Source organism: Condylura cristata, unplaced genomic scaffold (assembly GCF_000260355.1).
Source record: "Condylura cristata isolate star-nosed mole 26May11 unplaced genomic scaffold, ConCri1.0 scaffold00025, whole genome shotgun sequence".
Lineage (NCBI taxonomy): Eukaryota > Metazoa > Chordata > Mammalia > Eulipotyphla > Talpidae > Condylura > Condylura cristata.
In genome coordinates, this window is record NW_004567126.1 from 15,193,556 (window position 1) to 15,213,113 (window position 19,558).

The 19,558-nt window shown below is 37.3% G+C and overlaps 3 protein-coding genes across 3 annotated transcripts; all 3 read left to right on the forward strand.

Annotated features, from left to right (window-relative positions):
* Positions 1 to 2,158: 2,158 nt before the first annotated feature.
* On the forward strand, positions 2,159 to 3,091 carry LOC101632068 (olfactory receptor 8B3-like). Its single transcript, XM_004689148.1, has one exon. The coding sequence runs from the start codon at positions 2,159 to 2,161 to the stop codon at positions 3,089 to 3,091; it is 933 nt and encodes a 310-aa protein (XP_004689205.1).
* Positions 3,092 to 10,260: 7,169 nt separating this feature from the next.
* On the forward strand, positions 10,261 to 11,193 carry LOC101632290 (olfactory receptor 145-like). The gene is given in 3 exon segments (XM_012729513.1): positions 10,261 to 10,338; positions 10,340 to 10,598; positions 10,601 to 11,193. Coding segments are annotated over 3 exon segments (930 nt in total).
* Positions 11,194 to 17,865: 6,672 nt separating this feature from the next.
* LOC101632524 (olfactory receptor 147-like) lies at positions 17,866 to 18,798 on the forward strand. Its single transcript, XM_012729509.1, has one exon. It carries the CDS (start codon positions 17,866 to 17,868, stop codon positions 18,796 to 18,798), a length of 933 nt encoding a protein of 310 aa, XP_012584963.1.
* Positions 18,799 to 19,558: the final 760 nt, after the last annotated feature.

Here is a 19,558-nt window from a genome sequence, read left to right on the forward strand (position 1 = left end):
CTCTAACTTCAGCACTTGCCTAGTGTTGGAGAAGAATCATAGCATTAAGTTCAGCTGGTGATTCTAGGGGCCTCTCAAGTTTTCTGTTCAAAGCAACTTCTTTGTCCTTAGTACCCAGCACCCTTGCCTGACCTGCGTTGCTTGGTCTCATCAGTCTCTAAAACAAACCAGACTGAAGCTATTTTTATAGGCAGCTTCCAGATAGTGGGCGTCATCCACGCACCATCACAAAGTTGGAGGGAGAGGGTTTCTCCCACTAGCTTTGTGCTAAGTTAGGGGGAGCGACTCAACCCCATCTGTTTTCTGTTGGCTGGGCAGGTAGAGTGTGTCCTGTCCCATGCCTCCTCATCTTTCTGAGACAGGCCATCCAGACCAAGGAAACCTGAACATTGCTGTGTGGTGCTCCCCTTTGTCTCCCCTCGGAGAAGTTGGGAACTGGGGTTTGTGTCTCAATGACATGGTCTTGTGCAAGGATAGGTACTAAGACAAGTGGATATCATGAGTTTCACTGACAGCTTTGCTCTGACTGGTTCCATGTTTGAATAGGGTTTAAGAATTTGAATATTTTGTGGCTTTTTTTTGCAAAATTGATCTGTACATAAACATTTTGAAACATTGTGTTCATGGAAATGATTAGGGTTCCTGTTCTGCCATCTTGCTGAATGTAGAAGGTTTATTTTTTGGTCTTCATTAGAGGATGTACAAAGCTAGAGTCAAGGGAAACCATAAATAGCACATTATGTTCCCAAGGAATTAAACAGACTAATGTCCTAAGTGTAAATATAACCCCCTTATCACCTTATTACAGAAAGAACTGTTCCCAAGAGAGAGTATGAGCAAATTACTATCCTTTGGCAATCTAGTATATATCATTAAACTTAGTTTAAATCTTCTGAATCCTACTAAGTGGAAAAAATGATGATAGACTATTCATTTTTGTCTACTTTGGAGGATTCAGGGTCATAATCAAGTACGATGTTGTATAGTTCAGAAATATTTAGAGCATATCTGATTACCCTGGGCTGCCTTTTCTTACAATCAAAGGAACTTTCAAAGCCTTGGTGCCTGAAACTGACCATCCCTATCCATGGGAGTAATAATAATGAAGGATGAAGGGTTTCTGTTATAAGGTGAGTTTCTGAGTTCCATTTAAATTAATATCATCATTTTTGTTAACTCCCAAGGACCTAAGATAGGGCACATCCCCCCCCCCCCCCCCGTCAGTTTTTCAGTCCTGAGAATTAATTGTAATTGGTGGAAGAAGCTGTTTGATGGGGAGCTGGAATATTTTAAAGTTACTAGTGGGTTCAAAGGTTGTACCTTTTCAGTCAGGAAGATACTTCTCCAAGGATAAATCTATTTTTCTATATCATGAATTTTCTGATATGAAGGAGGATTTTAACTTCTTCCAAATTGTTTATATTTGGGACCAGAATCTTAGTTCCTACCCTAATAATTCTCATCTACACTAGACACAGCACTAGAGACCTGGGGGTTCGCCTCAACTTTTTTTTTATTTATTTATGCATACAGAACTGGGGTATAGGCCAGAGGTACAGGAGCATTGAGAGGATTCATTCACTAGAGACAAGAGTGGGGAGCAGAACCGGCTAATCAATGAAGTACACTGCTGAGGAGAGCAGTGAGCGAGTCAGGAGAGGTCTGCCGCACCATGTGGATCGCCTCCGGGGTGGGGTTTGAACTCATGCTGAAGTGGCTTTAGCTTCTTGGTGCTGTGCTTTAACCTGCTGCGCCACTAGAGAGGACCTCCACATTTACTACTGAGAGAGGGTTGAAGTGAATGAAGTGTATAAATAAAAGGTGTGATAAAAGAAAGATGATTCTGTCACAGTACAAAAATTTTCTCCCATATCTGTAGACTTGCACAGCTTCATGTTCGTTAATGGAATCAATAGCCTTCACATCAGTGGCTGAATTTTGATGGTCAAGGGTACATTTATTTTAGTAAAACTCTTAAAAAAAAAGAGTCCACCTCACTATTTAATGATAATGATTGAGTAGATTCCATGGCTCCAAACTGATCTAGTCTCAGATGATCAAGGTGCATGTGCCACTTTTCTGAAGGGAGACAATGTAAAAGATGAGTTGTTTTCTTTGTAATTTTATTCTCTGTATCCACAGATTCTCCTAGAAAGGAATGGCTCCCAGAAATGGCTCTTTTGTGACTGAATTCATTCTGATGGGGTTAACGGATCGAGCAGATCTCCAGCTTCCCTTGTTCATACTGTTTCTAATAATGTATATAGTCACGATGTTGGGAAATTTGGGTTTGATAACTCTGATTTGGTTGAATTCACACCTCCATACACCCATGTACTTTTTCCTCTTTAATTTGTCCTTTATTGATCTCTGCTATTCTTCTGTGTTTACACCAAAAATGCTGATTAACTTTATAGCAGAGAAAAATTTTATCTCCTACATAGGGTGTATGACCCAGCTTTATTTTTTGTGTTTTTTTGGCATTTCTGAGTGCTATGTCCTGACATCAATGGCCTACGATCGCTATGTGGCCATCTGTAACCCTCTCACATACAACATTGCCATGTCTCCTAAGGTGTGTTCCAGCCTTATGTTTGGTTCCTACCTGGTGGCATTTTCTGATGCCATGGCTCACACAGGATGCATGCTGAGACTGACCTTCTGTGATGCCAATAACATCAACCATTATTATTGTGACATCCTTCCTCTGCTTGAGCTTTCCTGCACAGGCACCTATGTCAATGAACTGGTAGTTTTCATCGTGGTGGGCATCAATGTTATTGTGCCCACTGTCACTATCTTCATCTCTTATGGCTTCATCATTTCCAGCATCCTCCGCATTAGCTCCAAAGATGGCAGGTCCAAAGCCTTCAGCACCTGCAGCTCCCACATCATGGCTGTTTCTCTCTTCTTTGGATCAGGTGCATTTATGTATCTCAGGCCCTCTTCTGCTGGGTCTATGGATCAGGGAAAAATCTCTTCTATCTTTTATACTAATACAGTTCCCTTGATGAACCCTTTAATTTATAGCTTGAGGAACAAAGATGTTAAATTTGCTTTGAAGAAAACCATACATAGAAGAAAGTTTTGATCAGAAACAGTGTCTTAGTATACGTAGTTAAAGATTAGGATGTTCTCTCTGTTTCATTAAAACATAGCAATCTTTGTATTCTATTTGAGTCTTCTCAAATAGAAATCTGAGTCTTCTATTGTAAATTTATTAACAATCCTTACTGATTAGATCTCTCCTTCCTTACCTTTCCTCAAAGTCTTCTCTACTTTTTTGTTTTGTTTTAGTTTTAATATTAAATAAGGTTTACATTATCTGTATTTCATTGTGAATATACTTTTCCTTTGGAAAACAGGGTGGTCTTAAAAATCAAGTAGTATTTGAGGGAAATAATACAGAGGAGATTATCTGACATTTTCTATTTGAAGCATCAATCACATGCTTTTCTACTCCCATCTTTCTATCTTCTGCTTAGAAAGAATGTGTTCTTGATATTGCTTGATATTGAAGTTTCCATAAAATTTCATAAGAAGGACAATCTATTTTGCACTGGTGTACATAATGAATTAAGCTTGTTTTCGCAAAGTGGTTTCTATTTTAACTATGGGCAGGCAACATATATGAGATTGTCAAAAATATTTGCATTTGACTCAGACAGGTCAATGACTCAAGTCACAAAACTTCACAGAGAAAAGTCTTCATTTAATAACCCTTAGTCTTCTGATATGGAGTCTACAACCTTTTGTAGTATAATTTGTTACTGCTTCATTCTTTTATCTTGTTTCAGTCACCATGGAATATGAGAAAGCATTGCAAATTTGAAAGTTGCTTGTGCTTTGTTCTAAGATAACACATCTCAGGGTTGGTAATGTTTTTAAGTTGTAGTTTAGGGAAACAGTTTTTTGATTCTTTTTGTTGGATAAAGTAGTATTTTGGGGAGGTGACAGGCTTAAATAGAGGTAGTTTTTGTGCAAAATTAAAAAAAAGCAAATGAGTATTTGCTAGTGTTTGTAACTCAGAAAACAGCACAGTGGGAAAGGGAGCTCAGAAACATGTTATCAGGCCAAGACCTCACAAGGCATATGACCTATAAATCAGATATTTCCATTTGGGGAGTGGTCATAAGAATTAGATACACACATACTTTGAATTAGCATGTTGTTTTTAGAGTATTGTGAATCTTGTTCAAAAACTTCATTAAGACTCCAATGCTTCCAAAATACAATGATATCCCCCCAAAAAATTGTGTGGGGGGAACAGTGATGATACATTAGTAGTGTGATGCAGAATGAAGGTGGAAAAGTCATGACCAATTTGGGAAGTAAGCTTCAAGAGACAAAATAGTGTGGGATAATTGAAACTCAAACAGGAGGAAGAAATTTATAAAGCAAAGTGGTAGGTAGTGATAACCTGTACTTATTACTCTCATCTCCCTCTGTAAAATTTTTATGGAGATTAAAATATTTATCTAGATAAACAGAATAGTTAAGTTATTTGATATTAAAATATGTTGAACCAACAGAACTTTTAAACCAACCTTCCTGCTGTTATTGGGTCCATGAGCCACTTGCATATGATTGTAAGGTACAAAAACCTCAAGTTGCAGCTGGAATGGCAGTCACAACTTAGAGGGAAAATTTGGTGATAAACCAAGTTACCACAATGTCTTATATGAAGTCTGTTTCATCCTTCTCTGTGTGTGTGTGTGTGCGCGCGCGTGTGTGTTTGGAAAATGGCACCAAATACTATTACTTACAAATCTTCAACTTGATTTATTAAATGACAATTTAAAATAAAAAAAAATGCTTTTCATAATAGTCACAGTCATTTTCTGGATCTTCACTCAATTTCAGATACTTGGAATTTTAACATGACTGGTTTGTTAGCTTATTCTTGTTTTGAATGTCTACATTGCTAATTTCTTGTCCGGTAATTTTAAATGACCAGTCACACTTCATCCACTGATATCAATGTAACACTCATCGTTAGAACTTTCTAACTTCTGTTGTAAAAATAGTTAATTTGGTTTGTGTTCTTTCCTTTGCTTACTTGTTACGCCTTTCAGAAAACTTATATTCTTTAATGAGGAAAATGTGCATCTAAGCAATAATATCTGTGGTGTTTGAGATCAGTTTTAAACATTGTGAAGGCACAGCCACTCACTTGCTTTCATTTCATGAATCCCAAGATCCAACTGACATGTTTTATCAGAAAAAAACTTCTTTGTTTTACAAGATACTGATACAATCTTAATTTGCTTAATGTTAGCTTTCTCTAAGTACACTGATCTTGTTGCTTCTCATCAGGTTTGTAATAAACATAATCAGAGACTGTGACTGTTAGAACTGATGAAAACAGTAAGTAAAAGGGATTTTGAATTCTATATCCCTTTCTGCTGAGCTCCCCACCCCAGCATTTATTGAACCTTATTCTCCACTGTTCTTTACACAGCCGCAACACACACACACGTGTTCAAGTTATAGTTTATGAGATTCTTGCGTTTACTCTTCGCAAGGACATCGAAGTAGATGGTTCCTCTTCCAGCTCCATAAAATAGGACTGTGTAGGAAGTACTTACTGAATCTGGCAAAAGGAAATGGGTATTGCTTTAGTCAGTATTTTTTTTTTTAATAAAAAATACCTGGCCATGTGTGGCAAAATAACCTATGTGACAAAGACTAGAGAGTCAACATAAGAGACTGGTGGAAGGATACATTTTCATAATGTAACACAGTAGTGATGAATCCTACATGGACTGATTAAAAAATTGGTCTGACAGAGTTGGAATTACACCTGGAAGTTGATCATTTCAGCAAATGCCCTCCTCAGGGGACAGACCTGGTATTTTTGCCCAGGCAAGGCACAGCTGGTTTTGTTCTCACACACTGGGACATTTCACTGTGCATCCAGCCTTGTACCAGGTGAAATATTGGCTTATATACAGGGATTTGCTGTGCAAACTGTGTACTTTTAAATTGAAATCTCACAAAGTCTTCTAAATTTTTACATTCTTAGGTACAGACCCCCAAGATGGATGGCTGGTAGTCACAGGGCTCTTGCAAGTCTCTCTTGAATAGACTCTCCTAGGAAATAGAGGCATGAGCAAGCTTTATATTTACTTTCAAGAGTGTTGATGCTAATGTTTTGTTCATAATCAGTCACTACTTATAAGTGGTAGTACTGAAGTTAGGTCCTCAACCTCAACCATCTGTGGTGCTTTTAAATTATCATTAAACACACTTTTCCATTATTTTGAAAAATCAATTAAATATAAAATCAATTTTAGTGAATACAAGAAACTCTGAGCAGAAATATGTGCAAAATATTTTAAAAATTCACATTTATTATACAGAAATTATTTCATACTTAATATCTGTATTATATGCCTACACAATAAGTGGAGACACACAAAGATCAACTACAAGTCATTATACCAGGTGTTTACTAAGTCCTAGTTTCAGTGGTAAAGTTGGACATTCAATATCTTATTTAATCTTCAATCCATAATATTTGGGAGTCATAAGTGTGATTATGCCATTGTGGCAGAATGTCTTAGATTGAAGATTAAATAAATTGTTAATCTTTTGACTATTGAAAATGAAGTTTGGAGTTATACACTGTGGAAGTCCTGAACTATGTTTAATTCTAAGTACTAGTTAAGCAACTGGGATAAACTATGAAGTAAAATATAGTCTTTTGCATATTAGAACATTTGCTTTGTAGTCGATGTAATGTTGAACCTTAAATCATTCTTTTTCCCCTGCCTGGAATTTTAACCTCCTGTTTTCTCCATTCTATTTTGATTCCCTCAAAATGGGAGAGAGTTCCTTTCTTTGGTGTCTGTGCTGCTTTAGTACTTATCACATTGGTTACTAATGTTTTTTATATTTATTAATAAAGCAATTGCTTTCCCCTTGAAATGAGTGGTGTTTGCATAGAACAGGCTAAAAAAAAAAAAAGGTAAAATGAAACCATATCTAAATGTCGCCAACTGTGTTTCAGATACAGGGAAGAAAATGCAGTTACAACTCTGATTTTTCTCACCACTCTATGTAGATATAATTCTCCACAGGAGTGGTGGGTAGAATGGCCATAGGATCTCAAGAAACTGATCTTTTCTTGAAGAGAAGGTTTGACCTATATTAGAATGTAGGTTCTATGGAGCCTTACTACGCAAAGTCCCGGTATCCAGGGTATTCTCCAGTTTGTCATCATCCAAAGTGGTAAGGGAAAGCCTAACCTGGTCTCAACAACTCAGAGAAAACCTTGATCCAGTGAATACCCCTTAGTTCTCTTCCATGTGTTTCCATTATGAAAGCCATTTAATAAAAAGAAGAGACTAGAATTATCTTGTATGTCCGGGGGGAACCTATGGCTGTAAATCATTCTCTGTAGCTATGAGATAACTTGAAGATGTCTGCTTTGATTCTTATAGGACTTAAATATATAGCCTTCACCCTGGGGAGAGTTGCCAAACATTCAGTTTTTGATATGTCTGTGCAAAATCACACACATTGATAGTTGTAGATATATTGATGTAAATATGCACATGAATTACTATATACATTTATATGAAAACATACACATTTATATGCATATACATATGCATATATGACGTTATCTTGTTTATATATGAAACATGGCATTCATGTTTAGACTCAAATCAATTTATCAGAATCCCAGATGTATTACCCAGTTTCATATTTAAGTCAAATCAGATCCAGTGAATAGATAATTGATTCAAGAGTTCCATTTCTTAAGTGGAAAGTTTCTGGATATCAACTACTCAGCAATTGTCAACATATCTTAATGATATACAAGATATTTAAAAATATGACATCACTTTGTTATCTGTTATATCCTCTATTTTTAGTACTTATGGTTATCAGTTACTATCATTTATGTACATTAGTAGCTGAGCTATATGTACAGTGCTGCTATTTGGTTATACTAAGTCAGAACATTGTGTGTGAAGTTTGTTTACATGAGGTCTAACACAATGACTTCATAATTTAGTCCTTTCATACTGTATTTTCCTTGTACTTTAGAATTACTTGGGAGCTTTAAAGAAGCACTGAGATTCATCAGATTTAAACAGGAGTCCTTCCCTTAAATAGAACACATAATTTTATTTAAACAGATAAGTAAGGCCCTCCCTGGTTAAAGGGCAGAACTATGAAGCTATCCACAGCCACTGCAGCACGAATTCAAGCCACAGTCGGGAGGTGACCCCACATGGCATTACAGACCTCTCTTGACCTGCCTGCTGCTCTCCTCAGCAGTGTATTTCAATATACCTGCTGGTTTCTGCTCCCCATTCTGTCTCTAGTGAATCCTGTCACCCCCCTCCTCTGGCCTGTACCCTAGTTCTTGTATGCATAAAGAAATAAATCTTAAATAGATAAGCATTAGTAAAACCCTTAGAAATAATGTAATGAAGAAATTTTAAACAAAAGATAGTTTTTGAATTTAGATTTCTACTTTGTTCTCATGACTCCCATCTCCTGGAGTATACCAGACCTCACCAGCACTATATAACTGTAAGACTGAAGTCAGTTCTTCATGTAACTGATATGTTGGACCACTGGATTCACAATACAATTCTACCATCATCAAAGAGAAGCTAGTGGAAAAACCTTTTAATGCAATATCCACAATAAAACATGGGAGGAACCATGGTGACCAGCAACCCAAAATGCAGTCTCTCCTTTTCTGCCTTTATGCAGCTGGACTATCCATATTATCTGTCCCTGCACCTTTCTGAGGCAGGTTATGCTCAGGTTAATCTGTATAGCTCCTAGGGAAATCAGAGTTTGGATTGTATGGTTCACCTCTTTCCCTTTCCAGCAAGTAGAAGGAACTGAGTCACCATAAGAGATTGTGGCAGGAGAAGTCTTCTCGCTAGAAGGCAGCCTGAATTTTGCTGGGAGCTTCACGTGCCTGGTGTCATGCACCAATTGGGTGAATGACCCACTTAGCTAGTTTCTGGATTTCTTACAAAGGGAATATGTACAAAAATTGTTTATTGGCTCAGTGTGTTTCATGTAGGGTAGGAAAGAATAGGGGTTGATCTGCTGACATCTTGAGGAGCTGAATGGGAGTTTATGTTTGGACTCTTTCTTGGGAGATATGCAATTCTTACAGTGAAGGGAGAACTTCAGCAAGATATTGCATCCCTGAAGAACTAAAACAAATTATGATTCAGGTGTAAATAATACCCTTAGTTCACTATTACGCCTAGAAATTTTCCCTGGGGAAGAGATTGAACTGCCCTGTTTATAAGTCAGCATATATCATTATGCTCACATTAAATCTTTCATAATTTACAAGTGGTAAAAATGATGACAAAAAAGTCATATAGAACTAAATGCTATAATTCGATTATGATCTATACTCCTGACCGATTTCTATGGCACATCAGAAATTAAGTGTGGGCTTTACGGTCTTAGAATGCAAAGAACATAAGTCCCTGTGTCTGACGTTTGCCTTCCAGGACCTTGGGGCATTAAGTATGATACAAAAGCACTGAGGTTCCAGCTTTAAGGTGAGTGAGTGTTAGAATTATATTTATATCCATTTCCTCCTTGTTTGAGATGGAAGTCTGATGATGTAAAGTGTCATATCTTTTTTTTTTTTTTTCCAATTTGGAACCTGAAGTAAAATTGGCAGAATGATCTAGTTGTGGGAGAAGCTGGAAATGTTTAGAGATTTTAGCAGACCCAGACATGCATTATATCAGTTCATAAGCTCCTTTTCCACAGGTGGAACCATGACTCGTGTACATTTAGGGCTATTACTGGGGCAATAGCCTCAGACACTCTGTCATTTCATTTTACATTAGAACAGTATTCTTGGTCCCCAACACACCAAGTCTAATCTGCATTACAGGCTTGTGCCTGCCACAAAGAGTTGCTTCCTCTAATCTCACTGAGAAGGTTCAAGTAATAAAGAAATGTTAAGATGAGAGAAGGAAAATTGTGGTTTTGTGGCCCAAAGTTCTTCCTGACCCTCTGATTTTTCAGCAGTCCTTCAGTCTAGTCTAAAGGCTTGATGCTTCTTGCTGCTTGTATAAAGAGTACTTGTAAAGAGATCATCTATGCCACTCATTCATGATTATTAAACAACTCTACAGGCTCTTGTTGCTCTAAACTCAGATATTCCATTGCAAATGCCCTCTTACCAAGAAGAGAAATAATTAAGTTGTTCTCTGGGTAATATTTTACTCTTGTGCTCACAGATTCCCCTGAAGAATGGCTTCCGGAAATGACTTTTTTTTTGTGACTGAAAACCTCTTGATGGGATTAACAAAACGACTAGACCTCCAATTCCCCCTTGTTCCTCCTGTTTCTAGTAATATACATGATTACTGTGTTGGGAAATTTGGGTTTGATAAGTCTAATTGGGCTGAATTCACATCTTCATACTCCCATGTACGTTTTCCTCTGTAACTTGTCTTTCATATATTTGTGTTATTTAACTGTATACACACCCAATATGCTGATTAGTTTTGTGTTAGAGAAGAATACTATCTCTTACATGGGATGCATGACCCAGCTTTTCTTTTTCTGTTTCTTTGTGAAAGCAGAATGTATGTGCTGACATCAATGGCCTATGATCACTATGCGATCATCTGTAACCCACTCATGTACAACGTTGCCATGTCTCTTAAGGTGTGTTCCAGTCTGATGCTTGGTTCATACGTGATAGCATTTTTGAAAGCCATGATCCATACAGGAAGCATGCTGAAACTGACCTTCTGTGGTGCCAACAGGATCAATCATTATTTTTGTGACATCCTCCCTCTGCTTGAGCTTTCCTGTACCAGCACCTATGTCAATGAACTGGTAGTTTTCATTGTGGCGGGCGTGAACATCATCATGCCCACTGTCACCATCTTTGTGTCTTATGGCTTCATCCTCGCCAGCATCCTCCACATCAGCTCCACAGGGGGCAGGTCCAGAGTCTCCAGGACCTGCAGCTCCCACATCATGGCTGTTTCTCTCTTCTTTGGCTCATCTGCCTTTATGTCCCTCAAGCCCTCTTCCACTGGATCTTTGAATCAGGGAAAAATCTCTCTCTTCAATACCAATGTGGTTCCCATGATGAACCCTTTAATTTACAGTTTCAGAAACAAAGATGTTAAACTTGCTATGAGAAAAACCCTGAATAGGAGAAAATTTTGACTAGAACAAGATTTTTCTGTGTATACCTCATTACATATTTTGTGCATCTATTTAAAATTTTTTAGTTGGTGTACACTTTCCTAATTTTTCTTAACATGGCTAATTAAATATCTTCTCCTACTACATATATTCAGGCTTCTTATCTCTCTTTTTCTCTCCACTTGCAGAAAGTCTGTCCCTTCTTTCTGTTTAGTAAAAGATCAAGTAAGACATTAAATGTGTTTTATTAATTTTGGACATAGTTTTTACACTGAAAAAAGTCAATTGTCTTTAAACTATCTTATAATTTAACACAGTAGATGATATTAAGTTGTATCATTGGCTCTTACATGCCACTTGCAATGAAATGTGTGAGCCAGGTCTGCAGTCTCTGTCCCATACTTCCAGCTTCCTGTCATCAAGGATATGTCTTCTTTAAATGTCAGAGACTGTCACTTAAAGACTACACAGCATAATCTAATATTTATATGTTAATATTTTGCATCAAACTTTTCCAGAGTTTGTTTCCTTTGTACAGTCAAATGATGCTTAACTGTCAAGTACATAGACAGTGAGAGTCATCATGATAGATGACTTACTCAGTCACTCAGATTCACCAGTACAGTGAGAGAATTCACCAGAGACAGAGTGGGGAGCAGAACAGTCAGATCAACAAAGTACACTGCTGAGGGGAGCAGCGGGCGGGTCAGGAGAGGTTTGCCACACCGTGTGGCTCAACTCTGGGGCAAGCAGGGATCCAACTCATGCAGAAGTGGCTTTAGCTTCTTAGTGCTGTGCTTTTAACCTGCTGCGCCACCAGGGAGGGCCCTACACTAATCTCTTAGCCTACTGATTTCTGTCCAATACTTTTTGTGGTATAATTTGTATTGTTTTGTTTTATTATGTTTGTTTCAATAAGCATGGACTCTGAGAAAATAATTTTAATTTAAAGTTTGACCCTGTTATATTCCAGGGCAATCACTGAATTAATTTTCTGCCTTTTTTTTTTTTTAAATCTAAGAAAGTGGTTTTTTGTTTTTGTTGGAAATAGGAGATCTTCTAAGCTGATACATTTGTGAGAAGGTTGGCTCAAATAGGGAACTTACATTTTCAGCCAAATTGAAAAATCAAATTTGTGAAAGTTGCTGGCTTTATAATTCAGAGAACTGGGCATGGGAGAGAAAGGCTCATAGAAATATGCCATTACACCAGCCAGTATCAAGAGTGACTACTATCATTAATAAGAGGTCTCTGTCTGGGGAATGGTGATGAATATTAGAAATCATGTTTCATCCTTAAGTTTCATCCTTTCCATACAGTACTTTCATATATCCCACATGATAGCTCTTTTCCAAAAAAGAAAACTTTGTTAAAACTATAATTCTCAGCAATCTGTTTAACAAAATGAAGTTAGAAAAGCTATGGCCATGTTAGAGCCAGAATAGAGAGCAGGTGGAAGTTTCAGGACATAAGATAGGGTAGGGAATGGAAACTCAAGGCAGGCAGGAGGAATTTAGAAAATAAAACAGTGTCCTGAGACCCTCAGAAGTAAATTAGTCCTATTTTTTGTTGTCTTCCATATACTATTTCCAGATGGATTCTGCAGTAGTAAAAAATAGCATTGCGCAGGGATGACAACTACAAAGAAAATTAAGTGAATAAACAAAATTGTGACAATATCTTTTCTGAAAGGGTTTTTTTTTTTTTTTACATAAGGCAAACATTGTTAAAATTCTCAAAGATGTATCCAGGGACATCTATAAATAAATTCTAAGATATCTTTTAAAATATTTGCTATTTATTATTTCCCTGATCTTTACTCATTTATTTAGGCATTGTGAAATTTAGCACAGTTGATTTATTGTCTTGTTTGCTTGAAGATATTCGGCCTTGCTAAATACTTGAATAATTAAAAGTGATTATTTATGCCCCTTTTTCTGACACTAGTATCAACAAACTTGGCTTCCACTTACTAGGTTCTTTTCACACAGAATAGTTTATCTTAAATGGAGTTATCTTTTGTTTTCTTTCACTGGGATATTTGAAGTTTCTTTTTATGTAATGTCATTCAGTTTGATAAACTTGTTTTCCTAGTGAAAAAAAATGCATACTTAAACAAATACAGAGTAGCCGAGTTACTCACAAACCTTTGTAGACTCTACAGAGGTAAATCCAATCTGTAACGTGTTTATAACAACTTGAGGTTGCTCAAGAAAGGGCTAGATCTGGCAGCTAATCTTAAATTTCATAAGTCTCAAAATTAAACTTTCTCATGTTCAGAAAAGATAAACTTTCTTCAAATTAATTTGTTATTTGAAATAGTAATAAAAATAGTTTCGATACATTTTGTGATATATAAGACAAAATAGTTTAGATACATTTGTGACATATAAGATACATTTTGTGATATATAAGGCATAACATTTTAAAACATGCAATTTAAATAATTTTTAGGTAGCAATAAGTACTGTGAGGTATTTTACATGTGCGACGTGTGTGACGTAGTTATCTTTAGTAGTTTTTTTTTGTGTGTGCATTTTGTAAACGATACTGACAAATTATAAGCAGAGTTATGATGGTATTAAAATTGTCACAGTTGAGCGTCAACCAGATAAGCCAAAAGATACAGCTTGGTTTGTTTACTCAGAGAGAGCTGTTTCTAAATCATTGTGTCTGAGTTTAACAGAATATTGTACCCCTACTTTAGGATGAGAGCACTCCCAGATTACATCCTGTGTGTTCTTTGAACATGCTCCTACTGTTGCTCATGTAAAGGTTTGGAATGAACATGATATGAGTGCACTGTGGTTAAATGATGATGAAAAATAAATGGGGTTCACAATTCTATATCATGAATCCCCCACTTTACGGAACTCCATCCTCCATTCTTCTTCATACTGGCAACTCCCCACTCTCCCCACACAATGTCTTCAAGTCTTGTATTTTGTAGCATTTGCAAGACATTCAAGTAGATAATTCCTGTTCCAGTCTCATCAGGAAGCAGAAGAAAATTGATATTGCTTCACACATCCATTTGTTTATGTAAAAACAAAATTGCTCTATTTTCAAGAAAAAAGACAAAATTGGCAAGATGACCATATCCAGGCATACAGCAAATGAGAGGGGCATACAGAAATAGGGCAGAGGTTCCTGGGTGATACACAGCAGAACTTTGGGCACTATGATGATGTAAGCAAAAACATGAAAAGAGTGACTTAAAAGAAGATTTTAATTACACAACATAGCAGAATAAATCCTACGCATGAACAGATAACTAAGATTTGTGATTTGATTTTGTAATAATAAAAGTAGGCCCTCCCTGGTGGTGCAGCAGGTTAAAGCACAGCACTAAGAAACTTAAGCCACTTCCACATGAGTTAAATCCCCGCCTGCCCTGGAGGTGACCACATGGTGTGGCAGACCTCTCCTGACCTGCCCGCTGCTCCTCTCAGCAGTGTACTTCGTCAATCTGCCTGTTCTGTTCCCCACTCTGTCCCTGGTGAATCCTCTCACCCTCCGCATCTCTGGCCTGTACCCCAGTTCTGTATGAATAAATAAATAAATATTTAAAAATAAATAAAAGTAGACAGACAAGTAGAATAGTCAAACCCAGGAATAAAATCACAGTTTTACGTATAGTAATACAGCAAAGGAATAAAGACATACAATGGTGAAAGGAAAGTCTCTTCAAAAAATGGTGTTGGGTAAACTTGACAGGCTATGGAAAAGAATGACACCAGACCCCTATCTCACACCATACATGCTCATACACTTCAAAATAGTTTAAAGTTTTGGATGAAATAACCTGAAATCACAAAATAAGTGGATGAAAGATTAGACAGAAACATTGTATGGTATTGGATTTAGGAGGACCCAACTCTGGTGCTAAGGGAATCCAAAGCTACAACAAGCAAATAAACTACAACAGAATTCACAGGGAAAGAATGTAGCATTAAAATGAAATACAGCCTGTAAAGTGGGAGACACTCTTTGCATATCAACATTTGACAAGGGGCTAATATTCCAGATCCATTAGAACTTCTGCAACTCAACAATAATAGAGCAAATAAGCCAATTTTTAAAAATGTGCTGACAATCAAAATAGACACATCTCCAAAGAAAACATACAAATAAATGGCTGACAAGCACATAACAAAATATTCAACATCACTTACTGGAGAAATACAAATTAAAACTACAATGAGATACACCTTAGTTATGATATTGGGCCGTATGAAAAGTAATGGCAACAGCAAGTGTTGATGAAGATGTGGAGAAAAAAGAGCACTTGTTCTCTGTTGGTGGGAATGTATATTGGTTCAGTACCTATAGAAGACAGTATGGAGGTTTTCAAAATAGAAAAAACAAGTCTCCCCTATGAGCCAATAATTGCAATCCTAGGTTAGCTACCTGAAGAAATCAAAAACACTAATTCAGTGATAAATATATTCCTATTTTCATTGCACTCTTGAAGAAACACTGTTTAAGATAGAAAGTAGTAGAAACAACCTATACATTTAACAGCAGATAAGTGGACAAATAAAGATATGTTACACACACACACACATGTCTGTAAGGATTATATATACTGCTAAACATAGGTACATATATAAATAGTTCTGTAAGGGCTACACACACACACACATACACACACACACATACACACACACACATACAGGAATACTAAGCAACTAAAAAAAAGATGCAGTCTTGCTATTTGTGACAACATGTATGGAATTGGGAAGGATTATGCAAAGTGAAATAAGTCAGAAGGGCACTGATCTCAAATATAGACAAGAAAAGGTACAGATGAAATGAACCCCCACCCCATGCCTAGAAGATTGAAGCTACCAGCAAGATGGTTGAGGCTAGTGAACAAAGAGGACCCCAGTGGTGGTAAACTATGATATGGTGAACTTGGTAGTGGGTGTGGTATGGACTTGTATTTCTGAATCATATACAGTGTTATAATTCAACATTACCTCCGAAAGTACAAAAAAAATTTGACTTGGGAGGGCCAGAACTGAGCTCTCAAAGGTTATCTGGCAGAAATGTAGATGAGGAAAGCGGGGAGACACTAGATTTAGTCAGAGACCACTAGGAGGGCATTTCAGTGAAGTATAAACAGAAGTTGTATGGTGTCCAGACACACTGAGTTTGCTATGTGAAGTAGAAATTGCATAGAATGTGAGAACTGTCATATATTTTCTGAGGCTCTCAGCCAAAGAGAATATGATTTTCAGAAATGCATTTATATTCAGTTGCTTCTATTTGCTCCACATTGCTTTCAGTTCTGGGAGAAAAGTCTAAGCTAAAGATGAAATATTTGACCTGACAGAACTTACATTTTATAGGAAACACAGGAGTTAAGGGGAAAATGTATGAGTATTGTGTAATATACTGGAATTTATGTGAAAATAAATGCCAACTGACATTTATTAACTACTTACCATATACTAGGCATGGTTGCAACCGTGTTAGTTCTGGTATTTCATTTAATTACTATAAGAGATTCATGAAAGAGGTAATGTTTTCACCACCCCTCTCTTAACAAAGATGAACACAGACATTAGCAACTTGCTCAAATAATAACAGTAGGAGTGGAAAATAGGAAGGAAATTGCAGGGAAAGATGGAACTCGTCTCTCCCTTTCCATAGAAATTTCCACAGAAATACCAGAGAAAATTGTTACCTCTGCTATTAAGTTTTTAGGCCAAAATTTCCAATATTATTTAAAAATAAAAACTTTGGTAGGGAGATGAAACCCTGCAAAAAAAAAAATCTTTAGAGATTTCCTAAGGAAGAGACTTGAAGTAACTTGTTATAGTTTTTGAAAAATAGCCACCAATGAAAATCTTGAGACTGAAACTTTACCAAAAAAATCCATTTAAGTTAAGGGAATAAATGGAATATAAAAGAGAATAGACTTTCCTTAGTAGAATATAACAGAGATGCAGGATTCATTTTAGATCTATACTGAGAGATGTGTAATCCCCAGAGGGAAGTGAAATGGGCAAAATCTGAGTCCCTAACAATTTCAAAGCAGGCCATTGTGTATATATACCCTATTCCCTCTATACCCATAGACTAACCCATGGGGAAAAGACTGAACAAATCCCTTCCCTGTTTATAACCAAGATCTTCGGTAGCAAATACAATAATAATAAAGACTTAATTTTTCTCTGCTACTTGCAAGGAATGCAAAGCACCATCAGAAATTATGACCTGTGGTTCAGAAGACTCCCAGGCTATAGATAAAGTGAAGGCTGGACAGCATTCTCAGAGACTGAGAGGAATCAGACTCAGAATCTAAAATTGCCCATCTAAGACCAGAGGGGCAAATTCCAGGGTAAGAGAACACTGAGACTTTCTGACCTAGGGAGGGTGCATTAATTCATGTCATTTCTAAGCCTGTCCTGTTTGCCTTGAGAGGCAGGGCCAGGCCCCTAGATGTGCCTAGTTCTTTATCCTTCCTAATGTGTGGTTCTGAGATCTGATGTCCTTTGCTGCCTTTGGCTTATTTAGCCTCTGGTCACATAGGGGTCACTCATGATAGTGGCCAAGTGGGTCTCATGGGTCCAGGTGGGCTTGTGCCCACATTGCCAGTTGTTCCTGGATGAGGTACTGAGGGAAGAGTTGAGTTGCTCGCTAATGTAAACTTTTTTTCTGTGTCCACCTATGGCTTAGAAAAGAATGGCTCCTGGAAATGGCTCCTTTGTGACTGAATTCATTCTCAAGGGTTTAACAGACCGACCAGACCTGCAACTCATGCTGTTCCTCCTATTTCTAGTGATGTATGTGGTCTGTATGTCAGGGAATTTAAGTTTAATCATTTTAATTGGACTGAATTCACGCCTCCACACCCCCATGTACTTCTTCCTCTTTAACTTGTCCATCATAGACATATGTTATTCTTCTGTGTTTACACCCAAAATGCTGATTAACTTCCTGTCAGAGAAGAATCTTATCTCCTACACAGGATGCATGACCCAACTTTTTTTTTTCTGTTTTTTTGGCATTTCTGAATGCTATGTGCTGACATCAATGGCCTATGATCGCTATGTGGCCATCTGTAACCCCCTCACATACAATGTTGTCATGTCTCCTAAGGTGTGTTCCAGCCTTATGCTGGCTTCCTACTTCATGGCATTGTCTGGTGACATGGCCTTCACGCTCTGCATGCTGAGACTGAGCTTCTGTGATGCAAACACCATCAACCATTATTTGTGCGACATTGTTCCTCTACTCCAGCTTTCCTGCACAAGCACTTACGTCAATAACCTGGTGAATTTTGTTGTGGCAGGCATGAACATCATTGTGCCCACTGTCACCATCTTTGTGTCTTATGGCTACATCCTCTCCAGCATCCTCCACATCAGCTCCACAGGGGGCAGAGCCAAAGCCTTCAGCACCTGCAGCTCCCACATCATTGCTGTTTCTCTCTTCTTTGGATCAGCTGCCTTTGTCTATCTCATACCGTCTTCTGAGGGGTCTATGGATCGGAGAAAAATCTCCTCAGTCTTTTACACCAATGTGGTTCCCATGATGAACCCCTTAATTTATAGCTTGAGGAATAAAGATGTTAAACTTGCTATGAGAAAGTCTCTAGGTAGGATGAAGTTTTGACCAGAAACAGAATATCTGTTTCGTTAATCACAGCACAGGGAGTGTCTGTGATGTAGCTTCAGTGTTTTTATTGGTAGCTTTATTTTCCATAGCTTTCTTAACCATTGTGAAAGAAACTGAGTCTTCATGGAATATTTTATATCATAGGTCTTCTTTGTTCTCCCTCACTTGCACAGTTTTTTCCTCACTTCCTTCACTTTCAGTAATGCTAAACTTATTTCATTGTCATTTTGAAGTCATTTCTCCTGCTCTCCCCACCCTAGAATTGCAAATAGGTCTACAATTTGAATTGGTAGCCTTTTGTCAAAATCAAGTCATATTAAACTAAGACAACATTTTGGGGATTTACCCCATTGAAGTAATGTACTGGTATATCAATGACTTCTCTAGCATGTTGTTCTAGAATAAAAATTGGATAGTTAGAATTTTAATACAGGTGGTATTGTAGGATACATTAATCGTAAATAATGGTGGGAGATTTCAGTGAAGTGTTGTGAAATGACAAATGCAAAAGCTAGAAAATATAATTTCATAAATTGTAAAGCTTCTTTAATTGTGTTTAGTTATCAGCCATAGGTACATGGAATTGCTTTAGGGTATAAACTAATGGCAATGATTGGAGCAGTGCAAGGAAAGGAAAACTAGACAAAAAGCAACAGGAATTGATGGACTCTACAAGACAAAGTGTTTAGTAAGTTGTCATATAGAACATAATGCTAAAAATACATTAATATGTTTGTGTGGGAAGATAAACATATAC